This window comes from Fusarium graminearum, chromosome 1 (genome assembly GCF_000240135.3).
Source record: "Fusarium graminearum PH-1 chromosome 1, whole genome shotgun sequence".
NCBI classification, from domain to species: Eukaryota; Fungi; Ascomycota; class Sordariomycetes; order Hypocreales; family Nectriaceae; genus Fusarium; species Fusarium graminearum.
In genome coordinates this window covers 9598269-9611068 of record NC_026474.1, presented here as the reverse complement: position 1 = coordinate 9611068, position 12800 = coordinate 9598269, and the positions used below count along the sequence as shown (strand labels likewise).

The window sequence follows — 12800 nt, the reverse complement described above, 5'->3', positions numbered from 1 at the left end:
GTCGCAAAAGCAAAGGCGAAGGATAGGTAACCAGAATAAACAGTTAACCCGTTATAATGACAAAAGTTGAGGAGGGGAAAAGAAAGAGGTCGAGCGAAGTACGAATAAAGGCAGAAGAGGATAGCAGTTTGAGGAAGAGGCGCGAGCGTTGTCGATCAGGTCTCCTTGTTTGTCCAAGCTCGCGGGCTCGGCTGCTGCTAAGGGTCTCGTTCGGGCGGCGGATCGTATGTATGCAAGCCCCTGGACCAGACGAGACTAAGCTAAGACTAAAGTAAGGACTGGAAGTGTTCTGCTCTGTCTGTCCGGGGAGGGGTCCATCCCCGTCTGAGGGCCATGAGGTACAGGTCGGTACATGGCCAAATGGCCTAATGGAGGACAGAATCGACACCATAACGCGGGCACTATCAGTGCATCGCTCACTGAAGGTGCTGTTGGGTGATGGGATTTGCGACGAGGCCTAGAAGAGGTCTAGGCTGGGAACAGGGATGAAGGATGGTGGATGGATTCGATGTTTCCACGAACCCAGCTGGGGATAAGATGCGATGATAGGCGAAGCTCTGATTGGGCTCATGGTGTGAAGCAGATCCACAGCGCCCACCGTTCCTGGACAAGGGCCGGGCAGTATCGCAGGGTTTGAGTCAGGGACTCTTTGATCTTTTGGACTCTTAATTGGAGTAATAAGGGGGGGAACTCTGGGAATCAGGAGTTTTGGTGGTGTCGCTGTTGTGCATCTAATTGATTAACGTTGCGTCAAAGGATGCAAGGCGAGGGTTTTCGCTTCTGTAATTCGAGCATATACGGCACCGAGCAGGTACATGGACGCGATGCATGCCAAATGCTTTGGGCAATGGCTTTTGCCTCCGTGGCTATTACAGTCTCGCCTACATTCTACAGCAGATAGATACGGATACAAGGCAAATTAATTGACTTTTTAGCATGTCCCATCTAGCCTAGTCGGACAGTTGCTCCGTCATTTTCACTACCAAGTTAGTCTTGAAGCCTCCTTGTAGTGTCCTCGGCAAGACCGTCCATCGTCCGTTGCTAACGATAATGAGTGCAAGTCATTGCGCATGCAGATTCCAAGTTGTGGTTGGGCAATATACATATCTTGACAAGAACTAATGGAAGTCTGTGCCTAGGCCTGTGCGGCGGACATGTTTCTCTTCTTGTGCACTTTTGATCGCCGGGTAGAATTTTAAGTTGTTCTTTACTCCTTGTGAAACGTGGTTTCTCTTGGAGTTGAAACGTATCATTCTCTATTGTCTCAGATATTCTCCTGCTTCGCACCACAACTACCAGGTATTTCCTTGCTGCACTCTATACAATTCACCGTGTTGATCTTTCAATTGCTACTCTTTGTCAATATTAACACAGTCCTCGCACAGACAGGCCATGGGGCTCACAATGCTGCTTGATCTCATTAGCTTAGACTTTACGGTTCCGCACCATGCAGTATCAGATACTGGTCCTACGACATGGATGGCTTTAGCTGCCAGCCACCGTAGGTCAATGCTCACGCTACAATAGGCCGTCTAGCCCCCCAAGACTGAACTTTACTCGGGTGCCTCTCTGCCTCTCAACTGGACCGAACTGAACTGCTCCACAAGCCACGTGGATCAATGGAATGTTGGCTGCTCCTAGTTATTTCGTAGAAATGGTGTCACGATAGAACCTGGCATATGGGACCCGAGTCTTGAAAAGTATTTGGAAATGATGCGAAATAGTGACGATCCCAATCCCCGTCTCACTGAGACTGACACAACACAGTCAACAGTCTCCATAGCGGCAACACGCGCGTTCGTACGTGCACTTTACGGGTACAATGATCAGCAGTCTGAGCTTTCCACGTGTTGCATGCACTGTAATTACAGTAGGTAGCATCAGGGTGGTGCATTAGTGACTCTTTGGGCCTTTGCTCCCGTTTATCTCTCCAAACCTATAACCAGGGTTCATCGAACAATGGAGAATAATCAAACTACCATCGATCCTATAGAAATATGGCATAATTTATAATGACACGGATATCGACCGACAGTACCTATAGCAACATACATTACAAGGAGATTACCATGCTCATTCCCGTCTTGACGATACACCAACACCTTGTATCAACCGGCAACCTGCAGTACCTCGACAGACACAAGACCTCCCATACAAAATGGAACTAGAAGCTTACTCACTTTCTAGGCCCTACGTGGCTGCGCGTGGAAACTCAAATACGGGCCCGACTCAATAAACTAACACACCAACTATGTGTTGGTTGACGGTTTTTTGCCGCCCCTCAGCAGCCTCCTATTTTACTCCATCTACAATCCTACAGTAGGTAGGCACAAAGACATAATAGCCGAAACCTTTGCGGCTATGGTGGCAATCTTGTCTTGTCACGTCAGTCGGGCATTTTCTCTCCAGTGCTGGACGATTTGATGGCTCCCAGCTCCATGGGACAGGATCAGGCTCAAGATCACACACAGGCCAGGATCGAGGTACGACAAAGAAAAAAGGGATCGACGCAAAGAAGAAGCTTAGTGGCTTCCGTGTCTCGGAACTGTCTGAGACATTACCATCTCGAGTCTCACATTTTCTCGTCTACGGGACTCATCCAATATTTATATCGTGTCGTGTCGTCACTGACAGAGATCTCTCTCACTCAAAATCTGCACTAGCTTTAGTCCCATCCCCTGTCACCTCAGCTCAGTTCGATCCCTTCAGCCAACCATTTCTGGCATAACGCGGCTGTAGTCTGCATCATCGCAAGTGTCAGGCTGGTGGGGATGACCGTCCAGATTGCTTATTGGTGTGCCTTGGATATTGCGTGCATATGCACGTAAAGAATACGGGCTGGGGCTGAAGCTGTCAAAAGCTGATCAATATTGATGCGTCACTTTCTGTCAACAACATGTGCGATGCCATCTAAGCCATGGCGGAGTAAGGACTCAAAGGACATATATATCTGGCTCGGCCCGACGTTTAGTTGTTCCTTATGGCGTTTATAGTAAAGCCAATAACATACCCTGCCCTGCTCTCGGAACAGGTCCTTGGACCAATGTTTGCTCGAATATTCAGCCCTTTATTGGATGATAAGAACAGCAACAAGGCATGACGCCTCTTATGCAAGGTGCCTTGGTCCATGTGATGGAAACGGATGATTGGGATCTGCAGTAAGAATTGCATATTTATAATTGATGGTGTTGAGAATCTTGAAAGTGGCCAATATTGTGGTGGTCTCAATATCTATATTTACTGATGGCTTACATGGACACGGTGCATATGTTTCTACGGGAATGGAGTGCAGCAAACTGATTGAACTTCTGATTACTACATGTCACTTGTTGAAAGTCTTGCTGAGTGGTTATACCACATGGCTCATAGGGTCTACATGTCTACAACAATATGCCAGACTGATTGCCCCCCCCCCCCCTTACGTTGCAACCACGAACATCTTCTACTTGCTTCTCAATGCCAGAACAGCGTCACACGATTCCTTTTCCGAATGGTCTTGATTACAGGCCTAAGTTAAGTTGTGTCGTCTACAAGATCCATCTCTTGGTTTGGGTCTGACTGCAGCGTAGTCGAAACACTGCGATGTAGTTGGTGTTCTTCAGGAGATGGTGGCCGAGATGATGATTCGCTCTCATTTTTACTACTAGAATAACTGTCGGAACTCTCCTGAGGCTTCAAGGCTTAGAGTCGACGAATTGGCTTGGGCATGGGTTGCTCCTTGGAAGCCCTCCAAACTTCTCTGTCATAGTTGTCAGTATTTGCAAGCATTGACAACGGCATGGTGACAGTACCTTTGGCGCTACCGTATCTGCACAGACGGCATTCTTCCTTTTCCGGGTTGACACCCTCGATGATGATTTCAGGGCAATTCACCATCAACTCGCCGCGGATGCAGAGTTGGACGATGCGAGTGCTCATTCGCGAGCACTCCTTGCACTGGACGTTCTCACCTCGGCACATACCTTAAGGCGATGGAGTCAGTTTCTGTACTGAAGTGTGAGATATTCCGAACTTACTGGATGATAGAATTGCGGTCCTAGTTGTAGACTTGGTGCGGTTATAGAATAGAAAGGCAAGAGGATGATCTTGAAACTGGGCAAGAAAGGCGATCAACGCGATCAAGATATAGTAGAAAGGAATGATTGAATGAATGTCCCTTCCAGAGGTAACATGAGATTGTTCTGTAGAATTCACCTTTTGAACAACCAGTGTTCTATGTATAAATGACATTAGTCGTACTGAGACCTGCTCTATGAAGAATGAAAAGACGAAACAAATTGTATGTTCAAGTAACAATAAGACAGCGGGCTGCATGTTAATTAATATACCTATAGGAACATCACCAAGTACTGATTGACTGCTTGTTCTACCTACATTGTCCCAAGTTGCTATTTTGATCTTGTTTCAGTCGTTGGCTGTATTTGTTCAGTTGGTGAGCTGCTTTATTGCTCTCATCTGGTTTCTTTGTCCACAAGAACAACCACGTTTCCGTATGCCTCGAACACTATGATTAGAAACAAAGCAACGCTAAAACTTGGGCCCAGGGGCTCTTGGTGTGTGTCTATATATACCTTAGTGAGATATGTTTGAGTTGTTGGATGGTTTCAATTTTAGGAATTGTAGCTACTAAGGTAGGCAGGCAGTTCACCAGATTATCAACCAATTCAATCCATGACCCGTCAATGACGGAGGGCAACTTATTCTACCAAAGCATTTTAATTGCTTTAGTTATGAATTCGAACCTACCTACCTATGTATACTAGGGGTGGTCATAGTTGATCAGTAGTTGCCTGCCAGTGTCAAGATGTGCTGCGTTTGTATTTCCTCTCAGGCAGCTTCTATTGTTTCTATTGAAAGCAACATTTTCAATCAAACAATAAAAAATACAATCCACATAATATCTTTGCTGGCAAAAAATCTCTCCTTGTTTCTTTCATCCTTTCTCTTGCTATGCCCAGTGAAACTCTCCACCAAATCATCACAAATGCCACCATGAGGTCTCGTCCATTCACTGTACCACGGGCTGTCCTGCTCCCGTTTCTATCAATATGTCTCTTTACTATACAGCTCGGCCTCTCGATAAGCGACCTTCCATCCATAAAGCTTATGCAGGATATAGTATGCAGACAGGTTCATCAAGTCGATACCCCGGAGCTCCTCCATGAAGAATCCTGTCGAGATGAGCCGGTGCAGTACAGACTCAACTTTATTACTACTGGAATGCAAATCGCTGTCACTATTTCTGGTATAAATATCAATCTACCACACTCCTTCAGGAACTCTGTGCTGACATTCTTTGCAGCTGCTCTGGTAGCTTTCCCGTTGGGGCTTCTCGCAGATCGAGTCGGCCGTCTTCCTGTACTCGGCGCAAGCATCTCCAGCATGCTCCTCTCCCAAAGCTACGCCATGATAGTGTGCTGGCAATCACACAATGTTCCACTCGAAGCTATTTGGGGTATCGGTGTTCCGTTGCTATTTGGCGGAGGTAGGAGTGTTGCTGAAGCTATGGTGTTTGCCATGATCGCGGATGTTGTACCCGAAGACAAACGGTAAATCATACTTATTCTTGTGACGACGAGTACCATTTGCTGACCACTCTGGTCAGATCAACGTGGCTTCAGTACATTGTTGCATCCGTTCTTAGTGCGCAGCTTGTTGGACCTGTGGTATCGGGGAAGCTCCTCCAGTCCTCCTCCATATGGATGCCACTCTTCTTATCCTTGAGCTTAGTATCAATCGGTGGTTTCATTATCATCGCCTTTACACAGGAAACTTTGAAGAAAACTCGGCCTCAGGACAATAGTAGCACAAACATTGATCCGTATACCTACGGCCTCGAGTTGGACAACCTCAACTTTGAGTTGCCCAAGAAAACGCCAGCACTGGCCACGGTCAAGTCGATGCTTTCCTGGCCTCTTGTCTGGCTTCTACCAGGTGCCGTCATGACAATACCACTGGCTACAACGCAAACCGAGATCATCATCCGCTTGATGCCGATACAGTTCGACTGGCCTCTGCACCGCTCTATAGTTATCGTGTCTCTACAAAGTCTTGTCACACTGGTCACCCTGTGCATATTACTACCTGTCATCACTTACACATGGACCAAGTTCTCTCGCTCGTCAGCTCACTTTCGATACTCCATTCTCGCTCGTTCGAGCTCCTTTCTATTCTTTTCCGGCTGTCTCTGCATGATGATGGTCACAAGCGAGTCTTTTGTCATCGCCGGTCTGATCATCGCAGCTCTCGGTTCGGGTTTGCCTACGCTGTGTCGAGCAATGCTGGTTGGAATGGTGGACGAAGGCCGTGCAGGGACTCTATTTGGGATACTAGCAGTTGGAGAGATCTTGGGGTTCCTCATTTTTGAGACAAGCATGGGGGCATTGTTCGGGGTTGGTTTGGGATCGTGGATTGGGTTGCCGTTTTGTCTGGCAACAACTGCAAGTCTCATGATAACTCTGTCAATTGCGTTGGCGCCTACGAGGATGCTGACGGCTGATAATGCACAAGTATGCATGGCATGAAGTGTAATCGTGCTTATATCAGGAATTCCTGATACTGCACATGTGATTACCCTATAGCATCTCACAATCCAACATTCACGCGCGTCTTGCTATGTGGCTGGACATCTGGAACACTAGTTTCGTGATACGAGTTTTTGAGATATTTAGTGTTTTTAATATGAAATGTTGGTTGGTCCACGTCGTGGTCTTGATTGCACGATTTTGTTTTGCAGATCAGGTTATTGATGTGTGGATAAGCAACTATCCAGAGTGGGCAAACACTTTGCTACAGACTAACATGGACTAAACTACAGTATCACTAGAGATTATAGGTCTAAATTGGTGCTTGCTATGAGTGAATAAGAGAGACTAAAGACCGACGCTACTATGTACGCGCTGCATTAGCATCACTTGATCGTCGCAATACCGATGCAAGATGGTCCAGTAATAGAGTAGTCCACGGCTCTAACAACTGCAAGTCTCGGCTTCTTTTGGTCAATACACATTCAGTTTACGTGAGACCCATCACGGTGAGCTTTTGTTAAAGGCTAATTGATTCGATGCCGCCACGTTTGTCTCAGTTGAAGATGCCGTTATCGAAATCGAAAGATGAATGAAACGAGGAGAAGCCAGGGTACATAATAAAATATCTTGGCCTAAATACTACCCGGGGTGACTATGCTGCAACACCCAGCCTGATGCAACTATAAAGCTGTTTACTGTGGCATCTCTTTCATGTCGACTTGTCTCGTTCAAAATTACTCAGCCTGCTTTAATTTATTCCTAATTAATCAATATCAGCCTCTAAAAAGCAATAATTCAACATCACGTCATTCCACGAGGGGGCCAATCAGTTCACTCTCCGTGTTGAGCAATTTAGAGACATCGTCAACACCTCACTCAAAGAAGTTGGCTCGCGACAACATCTGAAAGATCTTATCGGAAATACGACAAAATGACAGCTCCGACAATTCACACAGAAGAGGCCCTTCGTCGAGTCATTTATACCACCCCCATAATTGACCATCATGCTCATCCTCTCCTCAAACTCAGTGCGATAAGAAAACACCCTCTTCTGTCAATCGCTACCGAGGCCAACGGAGATGCTATCGGGGACTCAAAGACAAGTTTGGCTCACCTTCGCGTCGTGAAGCTCCTCTCTCGGCATCTAGGCACTGAGCCGACCTGGGACGCCGTCGAAGCTGCTGTGATAAGAAAGCAAAAGGGCAACTATGACGAGTGGATAAGGACATGCCTCTCAGGAATCGAAAACATATTGGTGGATGATCTTTTGGGTGATCCAGCTGATGTTGAGCCCTACCACACGCTTGATGCCTATACAAGGAGCCCCAACAAGCGCATTCTTCGCATCGAGGAAGTCGCAGCAGACTGTATCGAAAAGGCATGTGGACAATTCTCTCACCCTTCCGAGGCATTCTCTGGATCCGTCGAGAACTTTATGAATGCTATATATGATGCTCTCGATGATCCAGAAATTGTCGGCTTCAAGTCGGTCATCTGCTACCGAACAGGCCTTGCCGTCACTCAAGTCACCGACCTTGAGATCATCATGCAAAAGTTCCAGCTCATCTTTGACGAAAGAAAAGAGGACGGTGCTCAGATATTCGAGAGACTTGATCATGAACCTCTAAACGACTACTACCTTCATATCCTGGCAGGCTTGATTCAAAACAGCGAGGACGAGCACAAAAAGCCAGTCCAGTTCCACACTGGTCTAGGTGATAACGACATTACCTTGTCAAAGTCATCACCCGCTCATCTACAAGAGTTTATCAAGACATACCCAGACGTCCCGATCGTTTTGCTTCACGCCAGTTATCCATTCACCCGTGAGCTGGGATATCTGGCTACCGTTTACGCAAACGTTTATGCTGATATCGGAGAAGTGTTCCCCTTCATCAGTCGTGAAGGACAAGAAGGTGTCGTCCGACAGATTCTGGAGCTTTGTCCGACATCAAAGATTCTCTGGAGCACCGACGGGCATTTCTTCCCAGAGACGTACATCGTGGCTGTGGATCAGCTCCGAGAAGTGTTGCAGACCGTCCTGGTTGATTATGTCAACAAAGGAGATTTTTCTTGGACACAAGCAGCCCAGATGACCCGCGACATGCTCTTCAATAATGCAAACAAACTCTACGACCTCGGCTTGGATTTTAACCCACTCCTCACAAACTCAAGCCATGGGCTCGAATGCTCAGAGCAGAACAACATTGCAACGCTCTCCCGTTTCCTCAAGAACAAGGAAGAACCAAGGTTCTTGCAGGTGACTTGGACCGACTTCACCGCCATGACGAGGGTGCGAGCGATTCCCATGCGTCGTGTATGGTCTCTACTGCGAAGCGGAGAGGATTTTTCGTTTGGCGTAACCAAAGCTGGTCTTGGCATTGATCAGAGAGACTGCCCAGTACCCAGTGTTACCCCGACAGGAGAGTACAGGCTGCATCCAGATCTAAGCACTCTTCGTCTTGGTCCTCGAAAAGGATATATCACAGTTATGGGTGACTTTAAGGAGAAGGATGGATCTGCTGCGTCTCTCTGCACACGCACTCTCTTGAAGAGGACACTTGACCAAGCAGCCAAGCAAGGGCTCGAGTTCACGCTCGGATTCGAGATCGAGCTTGTCCTCTTCCGTCGCTGCGGGACGGCCAAGTACGAACCTCTGGAAACAGACGGACACGCGTGGTCTGTGACCCGAGCTATGGACCATGAAGCGGCGACCGAAGTCCTTGAAGATGCCATCGAGAAGCTTGATGCCGCCGGTATATACATCGAGATGATGCACCCCGAAAGCTCCAACGGACAATATGAATTTGTGATGCCCAAGGCACCGGCGCTGGAGGCCGTGGACAACCTTCTCTTCACAAGAGATGTTATTAGTGGATGTGCCACAGCAAAGGGATTCCGCATGACGCTCCACCCAAAGCCATATGCGACGTCGTGTGGAACAGCAGCGCACATGCATATGTCCATCTCGACACCGATTGGTTCAGAGAAAGACGTTTACGAACCCTTCTACGCTGGTATTCTGAAGCATCTTCGAGCCATCGCGGCATTCACGTACAGCAGCAAGGTTAGTTATGACAGAGTTGTGGATGGCTGCTGGGCCGGTGGTACTTGGGTTGCCTGGGGCACTCAGAACCGCGAGGTGCCGCTGCGCAAGGTCGAGGGCAGTCACTGGGAGATCAAGTGCATCGATGGAATCGCCAACCCTTACTTGTCGCTCGCGGCGATCATACTAGCAGGTGTGCAGGGACTCGATGACAATGAGGGGCTCGTCTTGGGAGATTGCACAAAGGATCCCGCATTATTGTCCTCATCAGAAAGAGAAGAGCTCAAGATAAGCGTGAGGTTACCCCGAAGCATACAAGAGGCGCTCCAGGCTCTACAGCAAGATAAACAGTTGGTTGGGTTGCTTGGTGCAGATGTAGTGCAAAGATATACCGAGATCAAGAAGGCTGAGACAGCTGTCCTGGAGGAGATGAATGTTGACGCGCGATGGCAGTGGATAATGGAGCGATACTGAGGTTGATCAGGGTAGTAGTAATGATCTCTCGTCTATCTACTGCGGAGACTCTGATCTGTACTCTCCATGTAGTCGGTAGGTGGTTAGACTATTAATTAGTGGGTGAAGAATCGAATCGAAAACTTGGCATCTTGAATGAGAATCTGCAAATGTCATGTTCCCTGTCAGCTGAAACAATGCACCGTTTATGTACCCAACATTTATGTAGTGATTTGTGACTAGAGACGGACGAAGCGAAGCTACTACCTATTTACATGGACAGGGCTTTCGCGAGATCCGCAGAATTTGGCAAGCAAGGATGATTGGCGCATGAGAATAATTCGAGATGTGATGAATGGATCAAACTGACAGCTGGCTTATTAGTGGGCCATGGAAAGAGAGAAGGGAGATCTTCTTGGTTGGAATGGGATAACTGGGGATGGAGGATTGAGGTTTGTTGAAATGACGGGTTGTCCCTTTGCCTCATTCCACGCGGCCTATAGCTGGAATGTGTTTGTATATTCAGAGACAACCACTTCACCTGTAACTTTGAAGAGTGAGACCTTTTTTGCTGTTATAATTGCTGTTATACAGGCTTTTGCATGCATAGTCTTGAGGCTTGATAGGTTGTGGTAATTCTTGGTCGAAAGTCTAGAACCTCGCCTGCCAAGGATCGTATCATGTTATTTAAGGGTGTCCTTCAAGGTGGACCCTTTAAAGCAGAGCAGAGCAAAGTCGTTGTCGATCTGTTGATGAAAGTCAGATCGAGAAATAGAAAAGGCTTGGCGGGGGCACAAAGACTCACTAATTTGTCGCCTGCTTTTACCCGGGGGGTGTTGACTTTGTTGCCTTTGGCTTTTTTGCTTGGATGGGGAAATTAAAATAAACGGAGCAAAACACCTACACGGGGCGTAATGTCCGCAAACCAATGAATCTCTTTCTGACAAGGATGTCAGTATACGAAATCAAATACAGAGTTTATTCAACACCTAAATCATCAACGTTTTGTCAATACCCTTGAGTTCAACATCAGAGTTTACCGACAAAATAACTACTTCCCTCTATGGAAAAGTGCCCTGACTAGAAAACCAGTCTAAAGCACAAGGGTCCTCGTGGGCAACAGTCCAGGCACATTTGACAGTTCAACGACTTTGCCACTGGAAATGAGGTGGATCGAACCGACGTTTCAAACAGTCAGTATCCGCATTGTTAATAACGAGACTGAAGTATAATCACCAAAGTAAATTTCAACAGTCTTCAAGACAGTGAGAGAGATATTACAGCAATCGCCATCTTTGTCGGGATTATAAATTAACCAGAATTGTTATTTATTACTCTGCGACCTGGGTATGCATTTAGACTTTATGTACTGGCCTAATCCGTCTTTCAGCTGCTCAGATCGCCTTGAATAATATTTTAACCTTGACCCCATCTCGTGTCGCATTCATCCTGATCCGCTTAATCCCGCCCATCTGTTTCTGTTTCTGTCTCTGTCTGTGCGTTGTTCTCCTCTTCTTTTTTTCTTTCTCTCTCTACTTCTCTCTCTATTTTCTCTCCTCACAGGGCTCTCGCTCTCGTTTGTGTTAATCGATGCACGCGATCGGCCAGGCTGTGGACGATCGTTACCCTTTTTATCCTTGCATCAATGTCTATCACCCGTAGCCGAACTCAATCTAGTATGGAGTTTGTTTTCTTTTCCATGTTTGAATAAGAATAAGCACTACTGAGTTACATTATATCGACGATTGCTGCTTGCAACAGAAAAAGATATTGATGGCAAGAATTGGATAAACATTTTATTAGATAAATATCTGTTATTCAATTCATCTCAAGTCAAGCCACAATCCCGCTACCCAACGGGCTACTCCTCTCTACCATGGTACTGTAAACAGTACAGTCCACTATAGTCCACCTGCAGCTTACCTTTTTTAACTCCCCGCCCCATGGCGCCAGACTCAATTGGCTCTGCCCATCTCCGCGCAGTCCGCTTCATGACTGTCTGCAACTGGGCTAAGGCCGGTAACGACGGGGGACGGTTATTTCTGACATGTCCTTTTTCCATTTGAAAACGAATGCATATTCATCAAAACCTGTCAGACTCTGTTGCCTATCTTGTAGCAAAGGTTGATAGAAGCAGTATACAATCAATGGCAGATATTGAATGATACCTTGGCACTGAAACCAGTCACTACAAGCACCACCTTTCAACACCTAGACTACCTCCACGCGTCGGGTAGCTTCTCTAAAAGGCCAAGCTTTATTGCTCTGCTGCTACGGTACCTGCCATCCAACCAAGTCGCACACCCCAAAAAAGCCTCCGCTGATCACAGCACTCTCCTCCCAATCCCCATCCTTCCTCCCCCAGCTCTTACATCCCAAATCCCGGACAGTTTCTTGTGTTCCGTAAGCTGTAGTTGCGACTTCGCACAACTCGCTCCTTTAGAACAAACCCGGACAATATCGAGTCCAATACTCACAGGCAAAGCAACGGCAGCAAGGGCGATCAATCCGCGCATACTCACTCACCCATCGCCATACTCTTCAGCTTCTTTCCGTCGCTGTTGAAACGGTTGCCATCTCCGGAAACACCGAGTCAGCACACCCACGCTCAGAAAGCTTTCGCCTCCCTTGGCTGTGCTGTCGATCATCGGTCCACAACCACAACCTTCCTTTGCGACGGGTAGTTCTAGTTATTCTGGACGACGGCGATAGCGACGACAAGAGGGGACCACCCAATTCTATCCAAGATCGCAGGCGCCGAGACGAGCCTCATC

At 47.2% G+C, this 12800-nt stretch overlaps 4 protein-coding genes across 4 annotated transcripts; 3 read left to right on the top strand and 1 right to left on the bottom strand.

The window, feature by feature from the left end:
* Positions 1-1404: 1404 nt before the first annotated feature.
* FGSG_10045 (uncharacterized protein) lies at positions 1405-2236 on the top strand (the record flags this gene model as incomplete). Its single annotated transcript, XM_011320671.1, has 4 exons — positions 1405-1501; positions 1670-1800; positions 1994-2034; positions 2188-2236. 4 exons carry the CDS (start codon positions 1405-1407, stop codon positions 2234-2236), a joined length of 318 nt encoding a protein of 105 aa, XP_011318973.1.
* A 1445-nt stretch (positions 2237-3681) lies between these two features.
* FGSG_13693 (uncharacterized protein) lies at positions 3682-4314 on the bottom strand (the record flags this gene model as incomplete). Its single annotated transcript, XM_011320670.1, has 2 exons — positions 3682-3962; positions 4017-4314. The coding sequence occupies 2 exons, from the start codon at positions 4312-4314 to the stop codon at positions 3682-3684; spliced, it is 579 nt and encodes a 192-aa protein (XP_011318972.1).
* Positions 4315-5382: 1068 nt separating this feature from the next.
* Positions 5383-6524, top strand: FGSG_10044 (uncharacterized protein; the record flags this gene model as incomplete). Its single annotated transcript, XM_011320669.1, has 2 exons — positions 5383-5549; positions 5606-6524. 2 exons carry the CDS (start codon positions 5383-5385, stop codon positions 6522-6524), a joined length of 1086 nt encoding a protein of 361 aa, XP_011318971.1.
* A 934-nt stretch (positions 6525-7458) lies between these two features.
* Positions 7459-10047, top strand: FGSG_10043 (uncharacterized protein; the record flags this gene model as incomplete). Its single annotated transcript, XM_011320668.1, has 1 exon — positions 7459-10047. The coding sequence occupies one exon, from the start codon at positions 7459-7461 to the stop codon at positions 10045-10047; it is 2589 nt and encodes an 862-aa protein (XP_011318970.1).
* Between the last annotated feature and the right edge of the window lie 2753 nt (positions 10048-12800).